The 23,490-nt window shown below is 41.5% G+C and overlaps 1 protein-coding gene and 1 pseudogene across 2 annotated transcripts in view; both read left to right on the top strand.

The window, feature by feature from the left end:
* The window catches only part of LOC103657323 (zinc finger protein 615), a 32,859-nt gene extending 20,982 nt beyond the window's left edge, over positions 1 to 11,877 (top strand). The window contains exons 2-5 of one of the 2 annotated variants that reach the window (XM_008684771.2): positions 3,415 to 3,610; positions 4,118 to 4,244; positions 5,432 to 5,527; positions 9,190 to 11,877. In XM_008684771.2, coding sequence (XP_008682993.2) covers positions 3,596 to 3,610; positions 4,118 to 4,244; positions 5,432 to 5,527; positions 9,190 to 10,544 — 1,593 coding nt within the window. In that variant the 5' untranslated portion in view covers positions 3,415 to 3,595 and the 3' untranslated portion in view covers positions 10,545 to 11,877. Of the gene's footprint in view, positions 1 to 3,414; positions 3,611 to 4,117; positions 4,245 to 5,431; positions 5,528 to 8,049; positions 8,060 to 9,189 lie in introns of both variants that reach the window. The other variant, XM_040632943.1, reaches the window with a different exon arrangement.
* A 3,328-nt stretch (positions 11,878 to 15,205) lies between these two features.
* LOC103657361 lies at positions 15,206 to 22,229 on the top strand (annotated as a pseudogene).
* Positions 22,230 to 23,490: the final 1,261 nt, after the last annotated feature.

Below are 23,490 nucleotides of genomic sequence, written 5' to 3'. Positions count from 1 at the left end.
AATTTCTGTGAAATGAGCTTAGTATATTATGTGGTGCAGTTCTAACCAGCCGTATGCCAAAATCTGCATAGTGGTTTCTGGAGGAGCATTTTCTCTTTTATGTTAGTAATTCCTTGAATCTCTTTTTCCGTGTCCATGATGGTATTGTCTGAGTATAAGCTGAATTTTCAGTCCAGTTTCCAATGTTTATAGTTTATTCTTATCTCAGTGTTTTGGGTCTACTCAGCAGTTAGGTGGTAGCGGACATACATATGTGTCCAGTTGCTTACCCATAAAATTCACCTGTTATATTGTCTGGAGTTAACATGTTTCCAGGAGGGTTAGATCATAAAATTATGAATGCATTCAGGATTTCAAACTTAGTGACCCAAAAATGTTCATAGTATTTTTTTCAAGACAAAAAAAAAAAAAAGTCTATTTTACCTGAGTTATCCCTTTCACTACAAATGGGTATGTTTTATTGATATTTTTAAAGAACAGGCTTTTGGTTTTGTGGAGCACTTCTATTTATTTGTTAGTTTAAAAATTCTAAAAGTTGATCTGTATAAAAGTAATGTGTATTTATATAAAGTCATCATTGCCCAGGTCAGGAAACAGAATGCTGCCAGCACCCAGTGGTGTGCTGTGAGCCTCTTCCCAATTATATTGCATCCTCACACCCAAAGGTAATTACCATCCTGTTGTTGATATCAAGCACTTTAAGGCTTTTCTTTATGGTTTTATCATATTAAAAATCATTCGTAATCATATTTTATTTAGTTGTGCCTATTTCTGTGTGTCAGTGTAATTATACTTCATGCATCTTTAAAGGTGAGGCTGCTTTTGCTCAATATTTTTAAGAATGATTCAACTTTTTGCATATAGGTGTATTTTGCTCTGCAACAAGAGTCAGGCATATTCTGTGAATACACAGTAAATATTTTAGGAGTTTCATGCCACAGAAAGTCTCTCGTATATGCTTCTTTGTTTTTGTAGTACAATTCTTTAAAAACATGGAAAGCATTCTTAGCTTGCAAGCTGGATAGAAGTTGTAGTTTTTACGTAGCATTCCATGTTTTGACTATATGGCAGGTTTTCCTACTATTAATTAAACGTATTGTTTGCAGTTTGTATTGTTAGGAATAATGCTGTGAAAATTCTTGTCTGTTTTCTGGTTCACATGTGCCCTTATTTTGGTGTGAAGGGTGGTATAGCTTAGATGTATATCTCAGAGTAAAATTGCTGTGTCTCAGGGTGTGTTTAACATCAACCAAAATAGGTGATGCCAGAATGTTTTACAGAGTGGTTGTACCATTTATAGTTCTTCCAGTAGCATATCATTTGCTTTATTGTACTGTTTATGTAGCCTGTTTAAATATCTTTCCATACCCTAATATCGTTGAGAGATTTTCCTATATTCTTACAGATTTATTGATTTGCATCTTTCATTAACATTGATAGTCATCCCTTACAGTGATTTTTGTATATGATGTGAGGTGGCGTTCAGCTATCTCCTTGTCCCCTCACCCCCAGCATGGCTATCTGCTTGTTCCTGCATCATTTTTTCAAAAAGAAACCCTTAGGGGCACCTGGGTGGCCCAGTCAGTTAAGCGTCTGACTTTGGCTCAGGACCCCGAGATCATGACCTGAACTGAAGGCAGACGCTTAACCGACTGAGCCACCCAGGCGCCCCAGAGACATGACATCTTTAAAATGCTTGGTGTTCTGAGCCATTGTCATAGTCCATCTTACTATTTATTTAAGTCTTAAGATTTCAATATTTCTTCCTACTTATCAGATGTTTTTGATGTTCTTCAAAAGAATGCCATTGATTTTGTTTGTTGATAGGCTGTTCTGTGAGTTACTGGGAGAGGTGTGTTGAAGTCTTCTATTGGCATGATTGGTTTATTCTTGTTTTTGGGTCCATTTTTGCTGTATACATTTCAAGGCTATGTTGTTAAGTGGATGGAAATTGCAAATTTTTATAATGTGGTGACCTGAACCTCTTAACCAGTGAGTGTTGTTTCTCTTTCTCTGTAGTAATTTTTGGGCCTCCTGGTCCATTTTGTCTGAGAATAAAATTACACCAAATTATGTATGGTTACTTTTTCCATGGTATATCTTTTTCTAATCTTTTGTTCTTGAGCTTTCCATGTCATTGTGTCAGACATTTAACCTATAATAGCATGTTATTAGGTTTTAAATTTTAATCCAGTCAGACTGTTTTGAGACGTCGGTGTTTAATTTACTGAAATCCTTGTTTTGTTTATACTTCATATAATTCTTAGTATGTTTTATTTAAAAATAGTCATGTAAGTGCATTGTAGTTACCCCACTTGTTCTCAGTTCCTTATTCTTTTTTTTTTTTTGCCTTGATTTGGATGAATTTCTTGTCCTTATATTTTCCCCTTCTGTTAGCATGAAAATTATGTATATTAAGACAATTGTTAGTTTTCATCGTAACACTTGAGATAACATACAGCATGGAACCTTCCTTTGTCAAATTCTTATATTAATTAGTACTTTTACACTCTTCGCCAATGATATAGGAATCTGAGAACACTTCAACTTCATTTACCACTTTCCCAATTTATTTACAATATTCTGTACTTATGTTTTTATCTATTTAAAACTTCCCAAGAGGGGCGCCTGGGTGGCACAGCGGTTAAGCATCTGCCTTCGGCTCAGGGCGTGATCCCGGCGTTATGGGATCGAGCCCCACATCAGGCTCCTCTGCTATGAGCCTGCTTCTTCCTCTCCCACTCCCCCTGCTTGTGTTCCCTCTCTCGCTGGCTGTCTCTATCTCTGTTAAATAAATAAATAAATAAATAAATAAATAAATAAATAAATCTTTAAAAAAAAAAAAAACTTCCTAAGATACTATGAGACAATAACACATAACTTGTAAGACAATGCCTCTGATTTGCCCAGTACATTGGTTTTCAAACTGAAGAGCCTATACTCACAGACTGTACAAAAGCTTTGAAGAGATACCTGAGCGCTCATGGCTTAAAGGAAAACAGTGCCCCAATCCTCTCCTTCTGTGTGGTATGTTTTATAAAAGTGATCTGTGTGAGATTCCCCTTCTCCTGAGGCATGGTGCTGGGGTAGATCTCATTTTCCTCTTCTCGTGTCACGCTCACTCCATTTACACATCACAGAATGAAGGAAAACCTTCACTACATTCAGAACCTCAGGCTTTATTGGTTTACTAGAAGCTCAGGCTTTATGCTGTTACTAAAATTCTTATCCACGTCTTCTGGTAAACATGTACCAGGCTTTATTGGTCAGAAGAATCAGTCTTCTGGGGCACCAAATAAAGGGACACTTAGCAGTACTGTGTGCATGTGTTAAGGTGAGGGCTCAGGAGCAGTGACAGCGTCTGGACCCAGAGGAAATGCACCACTCAGACTACATTGTCTCCTCAACCCACAGGTCCTGATGCCCCAGGAACAAGAGGATCACGTGAAGGAGGAAGAAGTTACCAGATGTGGTGTCAGTTTTTCTGGGGGCACACCTGACCGAGACTGAGGTTTCTGAAGAGTAACTAAAAGTAGATCCAGAAGACACAAAGGAGAGTTTTCCCACTGCCGGCGGTTTTCAGAGAGCAGAAAAAATGATCCAGGCCCAGGTGACTTTTGGTTTGTTTTATTCTTTCCTTTGTTCCCTAACAGAGTTGTAGAGGCCTGTGAAAAATTAGTTGCAATGATACGCAAATAATGAATCATGGAACACTACATCAAAAGCTAAGGATGTACTACTGTGTGGTGACTAACATAATATAATAAAAAAATTATTGTTAAAAAAAGGAAAAAGAAAAAAATCAGTTGCATTAATCTGAAAAGCATGGATACATATATCTTTTGTCTGTCATATACATATGGATGGTGTTTCTAGGTTAACAAGAAGATCGAACTTCTACATGTTATAGAAACTTCTCATTGGATGAATGGGTGGATGACTGTGCCCAATTACAGAATATTTAATTAGGCATTTGCTTCTCCCAGAATGTGTCAAAATAAAAACCCCACTAGATATCTAGGTACAGCCTCTAGAGTGGAAATAAGCAGAAAAATTTTCATATTTCTTATATATCATTAAAAGGACATCACTTCATTAGAGAACACTGTTGTTACAGGAATCCCTGACATTTGATGACGTGGCCGTGGCCTTCACCTGGGAGGAGTGGCAGCTCCTGGCCCCTGCTCAGAAGGAGCTGTACCGGGACGTGATGGTGGAGAACTATAGGAACCTGGTGTCAGTGGGTGAGGACAACTCCCCAGTGTCACTTGGAGGGTCCGCATCAGTGGCCTTTCCTTTCTCAGCTTCTTAAAGCTCTGTACTGTCTGTGCTGCTCTGAAGTGAGATTCTCAGTCCCCCTCCCTGGCTGCAGACACATGGGTATATTTTCTCTTCTCCTGAGTGCAAGCCATTACTTTGTACATATGTGTGATATATACATATGATGACGTATATATATATATATCACACATACATATATATGAAGTAAATGTATTTTTGGTCTTCACCCTGAATTTTGGCACAGAGCTCTTGTAGCAGTTGTGATTTCCTAAGTTATAAGAGGATAAAGGTAAAATGGGTGTCTTTTGTTATTTATATAATAAGACCCTTTCAACCACTTGAGTTTATGTTAATGAGGTGATGTTTGGAAAGCCACTGTATAACCTAAGGATGGGGTCTGGTTGCTGGGGGAACCAACCATCATTAGAGGGTTGGAACTTTCCAACTCACCTCTGGGGAGGAGAGAAGAGCTGGAGTTTGAATCAGTCACCAAAGGCTAATGATTTAATTAATCATGCCTACTTAATGAAGTGTCCATAAAAACCCAAAAGGACGGTTTTAGAGACCTTTTGAATTGGTGAACAAAAGGAGGTGTGGGGAAAGTGCTCAGAGTGGGCATGGAAGCTCGACACCCCTTCCCACGTACCTTGTATTGTGTATCTCTTCCATTGGGCTGTGCCTGAGTTTATAATAAACCAGTAATGTAAAAAGGAAACTTGCTCCAACAAATTAATTGAATCTCAAAAGGGGTCACATGGGAACCTCTGATCCATGAAGCCCAGGAAACAATTTGGACTTGCAATGGGGGAAGTCTGAGAGAAGTGGAGGGGGTGTGCAGTATTGTGGGATTGAACCCTAACCTGTGGGATCTGAAGCCATCACGAGGTGGAGAATGTCAGAATTGAGCTAAATTGTTGAACACCCAGTGTCCTTTGGTGTCACAGAATTCCTTGGTGTGTGAAAACCCCTTGTATCAGGGGTCAGAAGTGAAGTACGATAGTAGAGTTTCAACAGTAGAGGAGACACATAGTGCGGTATGTTTTTCCTTTATAATGTGAAAATTGTTTTGTCCTTAACTATAATATTCTGTGGTCTTCCCAGACCCCGAGACTAAAGCTTAGTCTTGGCTTCTGTCATTTCCCACAAACAGGTTTTCACACCAGCAAACCAGATACGCTCTCCAGGTTAGATCAAGGAGAACCAACATGGACAGTGGAAGATGACTTCCCCTGTCGAACCTGTTCAGGTGAGTCTGAGAACCAGGAGGGGGCCAGGCTGAGGAAATCATATTCTGGTTGGTCAGGTAAGAGGCTCAGTTGTGAGAGGATTAGAGGATAGGTAGGCAATGCCTCCATGCATCTCTCTCCTGTGTGACCTCTTTTTCATCGTAGGAGTTTAGAGAAAAATGTACCTTTTACCCATTCTGGGATCTATTCCATTTTTATTTTATCTACATCTTAATTTTTTTGTTTATTTTCATAGTTCTCTTTTTCTTAGGATTTTCAGATCTTTTCCTTCTTCTTCATACTCTTCTGCCTTCCTTGCCATAAAAGTCCACTGTCCAGAGGCCTCCCCCCAAACAGAAAACTTTGAATTCCTCACTGTCTTCTAACTATTGCACCTTTCTGTCCCATTGGTAATGTTGATTTTCCTTCCTGACCTTCACCCCATCTTGGATGCTGTGCCCCCAAAGTAAACTGGTCTTCACTGGGCCGTTCTCCTCACTTGGAGGTTCTCCAAAGGTTCTGTTTCTCATTTTCTCATCTGGTCTCCTAACCCTTCAGACTTTTTCTTCCTTTCCTTTCCTTTCTCCTTTCCTTTCCTCCTTTCTTCCTTTCCTCTCTACACTCAGTGTGGGACTCCCACTCACAACCTGAGATCAAGAGTCACGTGCTCCTGTAACTGAGCCAGCCAAGTACCTCAAACTTTCTTTATTCTAATAAGCTAAGCCTCTTCTTCTTTTTTTTTTTTTTTTAAAGATTTTATTTATTTATTCAACAGAGAGAGAGAGACAGCCAGCGAGAGAGGGAACATAAGCAGGGGGAGTGGGAGAGGAAGAAGCAGGCTCATAGCAGAGGAGCCTGATGCGGGGCTCGATCCCGGAACGCCAGGATCACGCCCTGAGCCGAAGGCAGACGCCTAACCGCTGTGCCACCCAGGCGCCCCAAGCTAAGCCTCTTCTCTTCCCTGCAGGAGAATTGACATCTCCCCAAAGTGAGCCACCAGACTTTAGTTCTGTATAATTCACTCATCCCCTTGGCAACTCTCCCGAGTTCCCAATCAATGCAAGAAACTCTCATCATCTTCCCTCCCAGAAAACCCCCATAAGTTTAGATTCTCTATACTTTTGTGCATCTTACATCCCTGCCATCCAGACATTACCTCAAATGTTCCCTATATACAGAGCTCTCTTCTTAAAAGGAGTCTCTTGTTCATGAATTTTAACTAAAAAGATATTTTGGCACCCTCCATTCTTCATTCCAACCTAAGCCAGATCATAACTCACGCCTACTTTAATTTTGTGTGTTTACTAATTTTGAACTTTCTTCTCATTCATTGTAGATGTTACACTGTTGTGTTCATTTCCCTAAAATTTCTATTTTTTTCCATCATATTCTGACATTAAGTCCCAGTTAACCACGTTACCTGTCACATGACATGAAATTCTTTCTGTGATCTCCATAGTGTATTATCTTGCTCACACAAATACAGAGTTTTGTCATCTCTCCTACACTTTCCGCACTGTGTTCTGTCCATGTGATTGCTTCCTTCATTCATTCCCTTAAAAATTATTTTTTGATAGCATTGTATGCTTGAGGGTAGAAGCAGTAAGAAAACGCATTCTCATAGACCAAGAACTTTCATTCTAAGAGGTTTCAAAAAATTAATCAAAATAAACAAATAAATAATATGTCCAGGGGTTGAAAAGTACTGTGATAAAAATTTAGTTACTATAACAGAACAGTAGGGGCTTGGTCTCCTCTTTAGGAGTGGAACACCCCTCTGATAAGGTGCCTTAGAGCCAAGAGGTGAGGGAAATTAGCAGGCTGCTGGATTGGGAATGTTCCAGGTAGAGAGCATAGCAAGTTTAAAAGCCCAAAGCAGGAATGTGTTTTGTGAAACATTAAGGAGCTGTGTGGACAGAGTGGAGTGTGCTGTCAGGAACGTGATGCAAATAAGACCAAAGAGGCAGTAGCAGCAAGGGGAAGGGAGAGTAAGATCATTCAAGTAATCCATTTCAAGGAATCATGATTTTATTTCTAACAAGATGAGAAACCATGAATAGTTCTTGAGTACTGGAATGACACGAAAGAATCTCTTTGGTTGTTGTATAGACAGTAGACAGTAGTGGGCAGGGGTGCCATATAAGAGCCTTTGCACAACAAGATGACAGATCGATTGGCTTTGGTATGGCTGGAGGGAAGTGTTGGTCATGTTCTGAATGTAGTGATTACAGAGAGCAGATGAGATTCGACATTGAAGTAAACCTGGGCTGGTGAGAGGAAGGAATGATGGAGGTTGAAGGTAAGGCTCTGCGGGTGAGAACGGCTGTAAGGAACATTAAAACAGCATGAATGAATAGTGAGTGCTGGCCTTGGTTGTGATTTGAGGAACAGGAAATCCTTATTAAGGTACATTTGAGCAGGTAGATGAGGGATGTGAGTAGGCTCCCTGAGTAAGGAATGTTCCAGAGTAAAACTGGGAAGTTCAAAGGCCTGTGGCGGGAGTGTGGTCTGAAGAATTTAGGAAGAGTAGACAGAGCGAGACTGGTGAGAAGGTCAATGGGTAGTGGCTGGGGTTTGAGGTAGCAGGTCACATAAGGGCCTTTCAAGGACATGGCAAGACCTTGATTTGATTCCTCATGAGATGAGAAAACATTAGGGAGTTTCGAGGAGAGGAGGCTTGACACGATATAATTTATGTTTGGAAGGATCACTTTGGCTGTTGTCCAGAAAGCAGCCAGGAGCTGGCCAGGCAGGAACAGGAAAGCCAAGTAGGAGACTGCTGCTGTAGAATGAGAAAGTGACTGGCTTCCCTGAGGGTGGAAAGCATTCCTGTGGGTCCAGTTCTGGTGATGATTATGAAGAGGGCAGGCGGGAGTGATCATTGAAGGAGATAACTGTGTGCGAGTGAGACACAGATGACAGACGGTGCTGAGAAGTTCTGTCCTGATTAAAAGGAAGAGTGGAGGTGTCATTCACTGTGATGGAGGTGATATGGGGAGGAGGCACCTTGGGACGGGAAATCAGGAGTTCCCTTTTGGAACTTGTGCTTGGAGCCCAGCATGTAGCATTATTGTTGCTCCGCAAGGCTGACCACGACAATGAGGCCTGTCTTCCTCTGCAGTGTCACCTGATTTCCTGCATCTCTCTCCATCTCCATTGCTCCTTCACACCAGTTTTCACAACGTGCAGCTGTCTTCCTTATGTCCTTTTACCAAAGTGCAGTGTAGGCTCCCTGAACATGAGGGCTCTGTATGTGTCCCCAGCATGAGCAGCATGTCCTGTGCACAGGAGTCCTCAGTAAGGATTTGTGACGTGAATGAGTCTGTCTCTCCCCAGTTTGGATGAGGTGGCCCTCCAACCTGTGGTCTGCTGCTCATGGGAAATTGCGTGTATTTCACAGGCGCTGCATGTTTTGCAAGGCCTTGTGTAGAAATCAGTCAAATCTGTATTTATTTATTATGAATGAGCCAACCTTGTTTTTACGCTAACTACTTCTGTCTTTTGGATTATTTATATTATTGTTTTATCTGATGTGCAAGGAACATTAAACATGGAGTTGTATTGATACTAATTTCATAGAGTCATCACTAAATAGACATATGACATCAAGGGAGTCTTTTAATTGTCTTTCATCCAAATCAAGATGATAAATATTCAAATTCATTATTCTTTTCCTTTCTAGAAATCTGGAAACTTGATGACTATTTGCCAGAGCACTTACAAAAGGAAATCATGGAGAATAGTCTAGAACGATGGCACAAACATAAAACATTTGAAAATGTTCATCAGAGCACAGCTCGTTTCACGTTAAGGCAAAGTCATGATATGTATGACTTATATGGAAAAACTATGAAACCAAACTTAACTTTACTTCACCAGAGCAGAAGCTATGAAGTAAAGAATCCTGCAGATCTTACTGGAGATGGAAAATCCTTTCTACATGCTAATAATGAACAATTTCATCCTAAAATTAAATTCCCTGAAAACAGAAAAGTCATCAGTACTAAGTCCCAATTCATCAGGCATCAGAAAACGCAAAAAATAGACAAGCCTCATGTATGCAGTGAATGTGGGAAAGCCTTCATCAAGAAGTCCTGGCTCACTGATCACCAGATCATTCATACAGGAGAGAAACCCCACAGGTGTAGTCTGTGTGGGAAGGCATTCTCCAGAAAGTTCATGCTCACTGAACACCAGAGAACACATACAGGAGAAAAACCTTATGAATGCACTGAATGTGGCAAAGCCTTCCTCAAGAAATCACGGCTCAATATACATCAGAAAACACACACAGGAGAGAAACCATATATATGCAGTGAATGTGGAAAAGGCTTCATCCAGAAGGGAAATCTCATTGTACATCAGCGTATCCATACTGGAGAGAAACCTTATATATGCAGTGAGTGTGGGAAAGGCTTCATCCAGAAGACGTGCCTGATAGCACATCAAAGATTTCACACAGGAAAGACTCCCTTTGTGTGCAGCGAATGTGGAAAATCCTGTTCCCAGAAGTCAGGTCTCATTAAACATCAAAGAATTCACACGGGAGAGAAACCCTTCGAATGCAGTGAATGTGGGAAAGCCTTTACCACAAAACAAAAGCTTATCGTCCATCAAAGAACTCACACGGGCGAAAGACCCTATATCTGCAATGAGTGTGGGAAAGCTTTTGCCTACATGTCTTGCCTTGTTAAACATAAGAGAATACACACAAGAGAGAAATGTGGAGATTCAGCCAAAGTGGAAAATCCCTCAGAGAATCACAGCTTATCACAGACTAGTGGTGCTGGGCAGGAGAAAGACCTTGTCAGTACAGTGACTCTGCAGGTGCCTTCTGTGGCTTGTCAGACGCCACTAAACGTCAGTGGGCTCTTAGCAAATAGGAATGTGGTCATAGTGGGACAGCCTGCAGCCAGATGTGCACCCTCGGGAGACAACAGAGGATTTGCCCAGGACATAAACCTTATGAATGCAGTCAATGTGGTCGTGCCTTCAGTGGTCAATTATGTCTTATTTTATGTTACAGAAAACCAGTAGGAGAAAGCTCAGAGACCTTCTATGTGGAGAAGGGTTGAGCAAAAATTCCTAGGTCATATTATGGCTGAAAAGTATATACTGAGGGGAATTGTATAAATCCTGAGGCTGGGGAGGCTTGATCTCATCCTATTAAAAATATGCCTTGATACAGAGGCATAATCTGATGTTAACCCAGATACATACAGCTCAATTGCTGTATTGTGTCTGTTGAAGGAGTGAAGGAAGTCTGAGTTCAATAAGTGGAGGAAACAAGTAGGTGAATTCTAAAAACACAAGAAAATTTGTATCTGGAATGCTGCTATGAATGAAAAGGGCTAACACTAGGTGGGTGGGATATGGGGCACATGTGTATCAATTCAGTTTCTGCAGGCCAAGGTGAAGGATTAATTGGAAACTGGGATGTCTGCTGTTAATACTTAGAAGTTTATTTTGTGCAGAGGCACTTATGAAACAGCAGCCTTAGATTGAATCAGTTCATTCATTTACTGAGTATTTGCTAATGCTGTTTGTTAATACCTGTTTGAAGAAGTGAGGATTCATTGGTGAACAAAACAGAAAAAGGCCGTGGTCTCTTGGAGAGAGCATTGAGGTAACTGGATTATCTTTAAGTGGTACATTTACACCAGCTAATCTAGTAAGAGGATGTAAATATCTATTCCACGTGAAATAGATACTGTCTTGGTTCATTCTGGTTGCTGTAAGAGCATACTGTAGCCTGGATGGCTTATAAAAAGAGAAATTTATTTAAAAAAAAGTGCAGAGCTCGTATATAATGAAAGTTTTAAAACTTTCTAAATAATATATGAGAAGTCTTGAATAAATAATGAAAGAAAAAAGAAATTTATTTCTGTTTTGAAAGCTGCAAGGTCGAAGATCGAGGTGCTGGCAGATTTGGTGTCTGTTGAAGTTCTGCTTCCTAGCTCACAGAGGGCAGTCATCTCACTGTCCTCACATAGGGGAAGGAGAGAGGCGTTCTCTGGGATGCCTTACAAGGGCTCTAATCCCATTCGCGAGTGTTCTACCGTCATGACCTAATCACCTCTCAAGGGCCCATTTCTTAATACCATCATATTTGGGATTAGGATTCAATATATGAATTTTGGGGGGACACAAACAATCCATAGAAGATAATGGAGTACGGAAGTCCCCTCTTATATGTGGGGGATATGTTCTGAGATCCCCAGTGGATGCCTGAAGCTAGGATAGTACTGAAGCCTATATACAGTATGTTTTTTCTTATACAGACACACCTGTGGTAAAGTCTAATTTATAAATTAGGCATAGTAAGAATTAACACCAAAACTAATAATAAAATAGAACAATGATAACAATACACTATAATAAAAGTTATGTGAATGTGGTCTCTCTCTCAAAACATTTTATTGTCCTGTACTCACCCTTCTTCCTGTGATGATGTGAGATGATAAAATGCCTACATGATATGAAGTGACGTGTAGGAATTGTGACTTAGGTTTAGGCTACTGTTGATGTCTGCTTCCAGACCACCCTTGACTTCAGGTAACTGAAACCCCTGAACGTGAAACCATGGATAAGTGGTGACCAGTGTAATTGGCTCAAGGTGTTATGATAATTTCTTGTTCAAGGGGTATTTTACTTCAGTGGAGGGCAAGGACTCTTAATGGATTTTAAAGTACCATAGGATATAAGCAAGTTATTTTTTTAATGTCCATGTCTTTTTTTTTTTAAGATTTTTATTTATTTATTTGACAGAGACAGCCAGTGAGAGAGGGAACACAAACAGGGGGAGTGGGAGAAGCAGGCTCCCAGCAGAGCAGAGAGCCCAATGCGGGGCTCAATCCTAGGACCCTGGGATCATGCCCTCCTGAGCTGAAGGCAGACGCTTAACGACTGAGCCACCCAGGCACCCCTAATGTCCATGTCTTGTCTTCCCAAGTAGATTAAACATTCCTTGACTCTTTTTTTTTTCTATTTAAATTTTAGTTTTAAAAACAAAAAATCAGTTACTCAGTTGCACTAAACCAAATTTCAGGTGCTCAGTAGCCATACGTTACTAGTGGCTACCGCGTTCGACAGCACAGTGAGCCAAATTTTGTAGCTAACTATATGGCTAAAAAGCATAGACTGAGAGAAATCTGCCATAATTTCCAGAAAGTTATCTTGGAGGGTATTGGTTTGCATGATTTTATGTTTCCCAGCACAGAAAAATTAAGACAAATACGTTGCTTTGGAAAGTGAATAAATTAGTCAATGGACTAGTCAATATTTTGTCACTGAAGGAAGCAATAAGTCATTTGAAAGCAGTTCTAAAGAACACAGATGTCTCCTTCCAAATTGTGATTAGAGACTCAATATAAACCGGGCAGAACAGAAAAAAGGGATCCCTAGAATAAATAGAATAAAAAGGAGGACAAGAGATCTAGTCTCTAAGAATGGAGGAGAATATAGGAATGGGAGATGAGGGGCGCCTACGTGGCTCAGTCGTTAAGCGTCTGCCTTTGGCTCAGGGCGTGATCCCAGAATCCTGGGATCGAGCCCTGCATCAAGCTCCTCCGCTGGGAGCCTGATTCTTCCTCTCCCACTCTCCGTTTGTGTTCCCTCTCTCACTGGCTGTCTCTCTCTCTCTGTCAAATAAATAAATAAAATCTTTAAAAAAAAGAAATGGGAGATGAGATCCCTAAGGGATGTTGTGGAGAACCTTTGTCCACAGAACCATCACCCTTGAGAGTTGCCACCATATCAGATTCCAGCTGCACTGTTTGCTGCTGAATTGAGACGTGTGGTTTCTCTTCATTATTCCTTCTCCCTCTTCTGGGAGTGGGGCTCTTGGCCTCTCACTGTTGAGTACTTTCTCTTAATCTCATAAATATCACATAGTTATCCACCTATCCAAGTTGCGAACAGTTCTCTCATAGGAAAAGAAATTTCCCATCCTGTGGCTGTCTCAGCATTCAATCTGAAATACCAGGTTATTGGTATTCATTCCTTCAGATATATTTTGAAGCACCAACACTATGTGAGGCACTGTTCTGCACACAGGATACATTACTGAACAAAACAGGCAACAGAACAACCTTTATGGACCTTACAATCTCATGAGGGAGAGACAGTGGATTACAGAATTTTAGGAAGCAATAAATACTGTGAAGAAAAAGCCTAGTAATACTAATTTACAGTAATGTATAGGTAGTAATAAGGGAGGCTCTTCCCCCCCTCCTTACCCTTCCATGGGCTTTTCTGGATATAATTTGAGCTAAGACAGAAGTAGTGAGGGGAATCACCCATCATAATATTTGTAACCATAGAACATTTTACAACTGTTTGTAATGATTGTGACGGGTCTCTTGTTTCAGATCCTCTGAGAAACAAAAGAATGCAAACTCCTAAGTCACATGCCATGTGTCCTAAACCCAAATCTCCGGCGCTGGAGTCTAGGACCCTGGCTTTTTAACACCGGCCTGACGAATACCTAATTTTAGTACTCTTTACCCTAAAAACTGAATTACTGCCCACCACCACCCTCACAGTATAATGGGATGACTTCAGGTTGTGCCTTTCTCATTGGCTCCAGGTTTGTTGGCCTTGATTTTGGTGGCCCTTTTTCCCAGGCCTTGATTTTGGTGACTTTGATTTTGGTGGCCTTGTTGGCCTTTTCCCCAGGTCCCAGTCCCAGTTTAGGTTGTTCAGCTGCTCTTTCCCTCTAGTGGGTAATGGCCACCCCTCACACTGTATCAGTTTCTGGGTATCTTGTGTTCTTAAAAAACTGCTTTTGCAAGCAATCTTTCGCGATCTTTTCATTTCAGTGGGTGTCCTTTTACAGATGTATATTTTTCTTACCAGGAGTTCATTTTGTACTGCGCTGTCAACACTTGAATTCCTACTTCTCCATTTGTAAACTTTTTTTTTTTTTTAAAGACTTATTTGAGACAAAAAGTCTGTGTTTTGGGCGGGGGGGGGGGCAGAGGGAGAGAGGTATTCTCAAGGGAATTCCCCATTGAGGTCTGACCCCATGAGGGAAGGGGGAGGGTTGAGGGTGGGCTGGGGTGGGGGGGGGATGATTTCAGGACCCTGAGATTATGACCTGAGCAGAAATCAAGAGTGGCATGCTTCCCGGACTCAGCCACCCAGGCACACCTGGAAACTTTTTTTTTTTTAATACAAAGTGGATAATACACCTCTCGGCCATGCTGCTTCCTATCCAGCCTGGGGAACGCAATGTAGCCTGCACCACGTGTGCCTCCCCAGGCTCCAGACTTTGAAATTTTACCAATCCTCCGCAAAAGTGGACGTTGAAGATAGGAGATAATTTCAGTGGCTTCTCACCTTCCCGGCCTTCAACTGCTCTGGCCACAAACCCGCCCCTTTGCTGTGCGCAGTCGGATGTCCCAGCATGGCCGCCCCCACGGCCGGCCGCTAGGAGCGCCGGACCGTATTGCCTCTTCAGAAATACCGGAAACCGTCGTTCCGGGTTCTCCGAAGGCCTCGGGTCATCGTGGGCCACCGTACACTGAAGAGTTCACGGAACATCAACGTTTAGGTTTTTTCCCCTGGGCCTGGAGGAAACCCGGTCGGTGTGTGGTTTTGTCCCTGGAAGTTCTGTTTTTTATTTTTGTTTGTGTTTTGTCACAGTATAGGTTTTGCTTCTTGCAGGGTGACGTGTGGACGTGCTGTAGTATGGATCCATGAAATCATTGTCGGGGGCGGATGGGGAGCGTAGAAGCGCGGAGGTGGAGGTATTTAAGGAGAAGCAGGTGGGACCCTGATTCGAGGTATTGGGGGGTTGCGGACGAGGCAGATCTGTCTGTGGTTGGGGTCCAGTTGGGATTTATAGTTCGAAACCCTCGTGTGTGTGTGTTTAAAGCCTTTGCCCCAGGAGTTGACTAACAGACCGAGGTATGTGTGTGTACACGTGTGTTTATAGTTTGAAACCCTCTGGTGTGTGTGTGTGTGTGTGTGTGTGTGTGTGTGTGTGTGTGTGTGTTTAAAGCCTTTTGTCCAGGGATTGACTAACTGCAGACCGAGGGACTAAGCCGCCACCCCCATCCCGCGTCTGATAGGTGTCGTCTATGGCTTCTTTCCCACCGCAAAGGAAGAATTGAGTCCTTGGGACGGGAGCACTGAACCCTGTTGCTTACATGCTGTTCTTTGCTAACAGAATCTCCATTTTTTTTAGCACCGCTCCCTCTGGCAAGGTGACCCACATCTCGGTTTATTAGTAAGTGCTGGTTGGTCTTAGTCCATCATGGTAGGTCCAGTTCCCATTGCTAATGATTGAATTTCTGTGAAATGAGCTTAGTATATCATATGGTGCAGTTCTAGCCAGCTCTATGTGAAAATCTGCTTAGTGGTTTCTGGGGGAGCGTTTTCTCTTTTATATTAGTAATTCTTTGAATCTCTTTTTCCATGTCCATGATGACACTGTCTGAGTATAACCTTAATTTTCAGCCCAGTTTCCAATGTTTATAATTTATTCTCGTTCAGTGCATTGGCTGTACTCTGAAATATGGAGTTCAAAAGTGGGATGATAGTGGACATCTTTGTCTTGTTGCCTACCATTAAAATTCACCTGCTATATGGTCTGGAGTTAACATGTTTTCTGGAGGATTAATCCAGGATTTTAAATTTAACAACATAAAGATGCTCGTAGTATTCAAAAAAAAATTTATTTGATTCGTTTCTCTCATTAACTCCTTATATTCTTTATTTGCATTTTCTTTTTTGACCCTATGGGTATTTGTAGTGAGACAGATACGTATTATCGGCTTTTTCAAATAACAGGCTTTTAGTATATTTGAGCTCTTGGATTTCTTTGTTAATTTAAAATATCTACGAGTAGGGGCGCCTGGCTGCCTCAGACGGTACAGCATGCAACTCTTGATCTTGAGGTTGTAAGTTTGAGCCCCACATTGGGGGTAGAGATTACTTAAAATTAAATCTTAAAAAAATCTACAAGTTAATCGTATAAAAGAAATATACATATATAAACAGTCATTACCTAGGTAATGAAACAACGTTGCCAGCACCCCAGTGGTTTTTGTGAGCCTCTTTCCAATTATATCCCATCCTCACACCCAAAGGTAATTACCATATTTTCCGTGTAGCACGCACTTACGGGCTTTTCTTTATAGTTTTGTAATATAATTAACCATTCCTAATCATTACAACTGCATATGAATGTAATTATACATCATGCACTTTTTATGTCGAGTCTTTTGCTCAATATTTGTGAGACTCATTCATGTTTTTGCAGATAGGTTTTCTTTTCTCTTTGTAAAGAGGGTCAGACATTATGTATTATATAAATATTCACACAGTAAATTACTATTTTGGGATTTATAATCTATGGGTGTCCCACATATGCTTGTTTTTGTTTTACAATCCTTAAAAATATAAGGAGCATTCTTAGTTTGCAATCTGGGCAAAAAAATGTAGTTTCTCCATAGCAGTTCATTGTTTGAATATATGCAGGTTTCCCTACTTTTTATTAAAATGGCATCATTTGCATTTTGAATAATGCTGTTACTAAAATTCTTATCCACGTCTTCTGGTAAAAATATACCTTTATTTTTGGAAGAATAAATATCTTAGACATATACTTCACAGTGAAATTTCTTTGCGATTGATGAACGCGTGGAGATGCAGGGAGAGTGGAGCTACTGGAGAGGGCCTGGAAAATCCTTCCCATTTCCCTCAATTCTTCTATCTGACGGTTCCTGGTTTATATCCTCTTATAATAAGTAAAATCGTAATGTGTTAAAACGCACATTGGAATTGGTATCAGAATCATACCTTCTTTGGATGAGTTTCTTATTATCTTTCCCTCTTCCAATAACACTGCAAATTATGTACTTTAAGAAAATTATTGGGGTTGGGTGCCTGGGTGGCTCAGTCGGTTAAGCGTCTGCCTTTGGCTCAGGTTATGTTTTGTTTTTTTTTTTAAGATTTTATTTATTTATTTGACAGAGATAGAGACAGCCAGCGAGAGAGGGAACACAAGCAGGGGGAGTGAGAGAGGAAGAAGCAGGCTCATAGCAGAAGAGCCTGATGTGGGGCTCGATCCCATAACGCCGGGATCACGCCCTGAGCCGAAGGCAGACGCTTAACCGCTGTGCCACCCAGGCGCCCCTCTTTTTTTTTTTTTTTTAAGATTTTATTTATTTATTTGACAGAGATAGAGACAGCCAGCGAGAGAGGGAACACAAGCAGGGGGAGTGAGAGAGGAAGAAGCAGGCTCATAGCAGAAGAGCCTGATGTGGCTCAGGTTATGATCCTGGGTCCTGGGATCAAGCCCCACATCAGGCTCCCTGCTCATTGGGAAGCCTGCTTCTCCCATTCCCTCTGCCTGCTGCTCCCCTTGCTTGTGCTTTCTCTCTCTGTCAAATAAATAAAGTCTTTAAAAAAAATCAGTTGCATTAATGTGAAAAGCATACATACAGTATCTTTTATCTGCCATGTACGTATGGATGGTATTTCTAGGTTAAGGAGAATGAACTTACACATGTTTTCTTAAGATTTATTTATTTATTTGAGAAANNNTGTTCATGCCCCCCAGTTGGTGGGGAGAGGCAGAGGGAGAGGGAGAGGGAGAAAGGAACTCAAGCAGACTCTGCACTCAGTGTGGAGCCCGACATGGGGCTCAGTCTCACGACCCTGAGATCACGACTCCAGCCCAAACTAGAAGTCAGACACTCAAGGGTCTGCTCCATCCAGGCACCCCTGAACTTCTGCACGCTATACAAACTTCTCATTGGTTGAATGGCTGGATGACTGTGCACAATTACAGAATAATTAGGCATTTGCTCTTTCACGATGGGTCAAAATAAAAACCCCGCTAGATGTCTAGATACAGCCTATAGAATGGAAATAAGCAGGAAATTTTTAACATTTCTTCCATATCATCAGAAGGACATCACTTCATTAGGGAGCACTGTTATTACAGGAATCCCTGACATTTGATGACGTGGCCGTGGACTTCACCTGGGAAGAGTGGCAGCTCCTGGCCCCTGCTCAGAAGGACCTGTACCAGGAATGATGTTGGAGAACTATAGGAACCTGCTGTCAGTGTCCCCATCAGTGGCCTTTCCTTTCTCAGCTTCTTAAAGCTCATAGTGTCTGTGCTGCTCTGAAGTGAGATTCTCAGCCCGCTCCTTGGCTCCAGACACGTGGGTATATTCTCCCTTCTCCTGAGTGAAAACCTTAACTTTGTAGGTGTGAAAATTGTTTTGTCCTAACATCATGCAGTCTTCCTGGACCCCAAGCCCAATTACTGTGCCTGAGTCTTCTATCATTTACCATGAACAGGTTTTCACACGAGCAAACCAGATGTGCTCTCCAAATTTGATCAAGAAGAACCAACATGGACAGTGGAAGATGACATCCCCTGTCAAATCCTTTCAGGTGAGTGAGAGCAGCAGGAGGGAACCAGGCTGTGGAAATCATATTCTAGTTGGTAGAGGAGTCACAGCTTTGAGAGGGTTGGAGGCTAGGTAGGCAGTGCCTCCATGCATCTCTCTCCTGATCCGCAACCTCTTTTTCTTTGTAGGAGTTTAGAGTAAAATATATCCCATTTGTCTCAAACAGGATTTGATCCCTGTTTATTTTATTTACATCTTGAATTTTGTATGCATGGTTTCCTTTTTCTTAATGATTCTCAGATCTTTCCTTTCTTACTCTTCCTCCTTCCTTGCCTTAAAAATCTACTGTCCAAAGGCCTCTATCCAAAGAGAAAACTCAATTCTTCACTGTCTTCTAACTGCTGCACCTTTCTGTCCCAATGGTGTTGATTTTCCTTCCTAACCCTCACCCCATCCTGGATGCTGTGCCCCCAAAGTAAACTGGTCTTCACTGGGCCCTTGTCCTCACTCTGAGGTTTCCAAAGGTTCTGTTTTCCATTTTCTTCTCTGGTCTCCTAACCCTTCACACTTTTCTTTATTCTAATAAGCCAAGGTGCTTCTGTTCCCTGCAGGGTACCCTCAAATTGACATCTGCCCAAGGTGATCTATCAAACTTTAGTTCTGTACAACTCACTCATTCTATGGCAACTCTCCTGAGTTCCCAGTAAGTGCAAGGAACTTGCATCATCTTCCCTCCCAGAAAACCCCTGTAAGTTTTGGTTCTTTATACTCCTGTGCGTCTTACATCCTGGCCATCCAGGCATTTCCTCAAATGCTCCCTACCTGTAGAGCTCTCTTCTTTAAAGGAATCTGCTGTTGATGATGAATTTTAAACAGAAAAGTACTTCAACATCCTACATTACCAGTTACAGCCTAAACAAGATTATAACACTCATGTGTACTATGACTTAATTCCTTTGTGTATTTACTCATTCTGACCTTCCTTCTAGTTTATTGTAGATGTTACCATCATATTGACTTCCTGAAAGCTTCCTTTTTCCCCCATTGTATTCTGGTGACATTAAGTCCTAGTTAACCACATTACTTGTCACAGACATGAAATTCTTCTCTCAGTGTCTTTGTGATAATAGTATTTCTTGCTCACACAGAGATTTCCATTTTCTTCCCTAAACTCCACATTGTGTTGCAGACATGTGATTGCTTACTTGCTTCATTTTAAAAATAATTTATTTCTTGATAACCTAGTGTAACAGCAGTGAGAAAAAGGCATAAAAACAGAGCAAGAGCTTTCATTCTAAGATCAGGAAACAGAAAACAGACCAAATAAGAAGATACATTATGTGTCTCTTAGAGGGTGACAAGTGCGGTGATGAAATATTTGGAATATAAGTGTGGTAGTAATGGAAGAGCAGGTGCTGGGACTGGGACTTCTCTTTTAGGAAAGGGAACAGCTCTGTGAGGTGTAGATCACAGGTCACATGTGCTTGGAGCTTTGTGCTGTATCATATTGATGCTCCCCAAGGCTGACCTTGACAGTAAATCCTCCAGGGAGGCCTGTTTCTCTCCACAGTGTCACCTGATTTCCTGCATCTCCCTCCATCTCCATTGCTCCTTCACACCAGTTTTCACGACGTGCAGCTGTTTTACTTGTGTCCTTTTACCAAAGTGCAGTGTAGGCTCCCTGAACATGAGGGCTCTGTGTGTGTCCCCAGCATGAGCAGCATGTCCTGTGCACAGGAGTCCTCAGTAAGGATTTGTGACGTGAATGAGTCTGTCTCTCCCCAGTTTGGATGAGGTGGCCCTCCACCCTGTGGTCTGCTGCTCATGGGAAATTGCGTGTATTTCACAGTCTCTGCGTGTTCTGCAATATGTGGGAAGTAGCCAAAACGGTGTTTATTCATTGTCACTGTTTTTTCCAATATATAAGGAACATTCAACATGGAGTTTTATTTACACTCACATAATAGGGTCATCACTAAGTCACCTCAAATGAAGCTATTTTAAACAGTACTTTTATTCTAGTCAATATGATGGAAGAATTCATTATCATCTTTTCTAGGAGTCTGGAAACTTCCAGAGCATTTACCAAATGAAATCATGGAGAATAGCCTAGAACAATGGCACAAACATAACACTTTTGAAAATTCTGTTTTTCAGAGCAAAACTCATTTTGTGTCAATGCAAAAGCATGGTATGTTTGACTTACATGGGAAAAAGTATGAAACCAAATATAACTTAAGCAGAGCAGAGCCACTGCAGAGCTTACTGTAGGTGAGAAAGCCTTTCTTCTTATTAATCATGAACAATTTCAGAGTGAAATTAAATCTCTCGAATGCCAAAAATGTATCAGCATGAAGTGCCAAATCATTAAGTATCAGAAAACTCAAAAAATAAAGAAACCTCATGTATGCAGTGAATGTGCGAAAGCCTTCATCAAGAAGTCCTGGCTCCCTGATCACCAGAATCTTCATACAGGAGAGAAACCCCACAGGTGTAGTCTGTGTGGGAAAGCATTCTCCAGAAAGTTTATGCTCACTGAACAGCAGAGAATGCATACAGGAGAAAAGCCTTATGAATGCACTGAATGTGGCAAAGCCTTCCTCAAGAAATCACAGCTCAATGTACATCAGAAAACACATACAGGAGAGAAACCATATATATGCAGTGAATGTGGAAAAGGCTTCATCCAGAAGGGAAATCTCATGGTACGTCAGTGCATCCACACTGGAGAAAAACCTTATATATAGAGTGAGTGTGGGAAAGGCTTCATCCAGAAGACGTGCCTGATAGCACATCAAAGATTTCACACAGGAAAGACTCCCTTTGTGTGCAGTGAATGTGGAAAATCCTGTTCCCAGAAGTCAGGTCTCATTAAACATCAAAGAACTCAGAAGAGAAACCTTTTAGATGTAGTGAATGTGGGAAATCCTTTATCACAGCTCATGTACATCAGAGAACTCATACAGGAGAGAAACCATAGAGATGCACTGAATGTGGGAAATCTTTTCGAGGGAAGTCCTCAATAAACGTCAGAAAATTCATTTAGGCAAGATAGAAAATCCTCCCTCAGAGTCACAGGTCATCACAGACTGGTGTTGTCCTGCAAGAGAAAAACCTTTTTAATATGATGACTATGGCAAGGGCCTTCTGTGGCTTGTCAGACATCATTAAACATCACTGGGCTCCTAGCAAATAGGAATGTGGTCATAGTGGGACAGCCTGCAGCCAGAAGTGTACCCTCAGGAGACAACAGAGAGGATTTGCCCAGGACAGAAACCTTATGAATGCAGTCAATGTGGTCATGCCTTCACTGGTCAATTATGTCTTATTTTATGTCACAGAAAACCAGTAGGAAAAAAACTCAGAAACATTCTATGTGGGGCGCCTGGGTGGCTCAGTCGGTTAAGTGTTTGCCTTCAGCTCAGGTCATGATCCTGGAGTCCTGGGATTGAGTCCCACACCAGGCTCCCTGCTCAGTGGGGAGTCTGCTTCTCCCTCTGCTCCTTCCGCTGGCTCGTGTTCTCTGTCAAATAAATAAAAATCTTAAAAAAAAATTCTATGTGGAGAAAGTTTGAGCAAAAATTTATAGGTCATATTATGGCTGAAAAGTATATACTGAGAGGAACTATATAAATGCCGAGGCTAGGAAAGCGGAATCTCTAATCCTATTAAAAATATGCATCAGGGGCGCCTGGGTGGCACAGCGGTTAGGCGTCTGCCTTCGGCTCAGGGCATGATCCCGGCGTTCTGGGATTGAGCCCCACATCAGGCTCCTCTGCTATGAGCCTGCTTCTTCCTCTCCCACTCCCCCTGCTTGTGTTCCCTCTCTCGCTGGCTGTCTCTGTCGAATAAATAAATAAAAATCTTTTAAAAATATGCATTGATACACAGGCATAATCTGATGTTAACCCAAATACATACACATCAATTTCTCTTTTGTGTCTGTTAAAGGAATGAAGGAAGTTCAACTAAGTAGAGAAAGTAAATAGGTGAATATTAAAAGCCTACAAGAAAATTTGTATCTGAAATGCTGCTATGAATGAAGAATCAGGAAAGGGCTAACATTGGGTGGGTGCGATATGGGGCATGTGTTTATCAATTCAATTTCTGCAGGTCAAGGTGAAGGATTAATTAGAAACTGGGATGTCAGCTATAAACTCTTAGGGGCACTTTTGAAATTGCAGCTTTAGATTGAGTCAATTACCAAGTATTTGTCAAATACTTCTTTGTACTAGGTCCTTTTTGAAGAGGTGAGGATACAGTGGTGACCAAAACAGAATAAGCCCGTGGTCTCCTGGACACAGCATTGAGGTAACTGGATTATCTTTAACATTTTCTTTTTAAGTGGGGGCTCCACTCAACGTGGGGTAGAACTCATGAACCTGTGGTCAGGAGTGGCATGCTCTACTGACTGAGCCAGCCAGGTGCCCCATGGATTATCTTTAAGTGGTACCTTTACACACCAGCTATTCTAGTGAGAGGATGTAAATATCTATATTAAGTGAGATGGACGTGGAGTCATTAGTTCAAGGAAATCAGACAATATATTGTTGAAGGAGTTTATTATTTGGGGGGATGGAGGAAAAACTTATTCATGCTTGTTGAGCACTATA

Source organism: Ursus maritimus, unplaced genomic scaffold (assembly GCF_017311325.1).
Source record: "Ursus maritimus isolate PB19 unplaced genomic scaffold, ASM1731132v1 scaffold_19, whole genome shotgun sequence".
In the NCBI taxonomy this organism is placed as follows: domain Eukaryota; kingdom Metazoa; phylum Chordata; class Mammalia; order Carnivora; family Ursidae; genus Ursus; species Ursus maritimus.
Note: the sequence above shows the minus strand (reverse complement) of the source record. Positions and strands in the feature narration are given on the sequence as shown.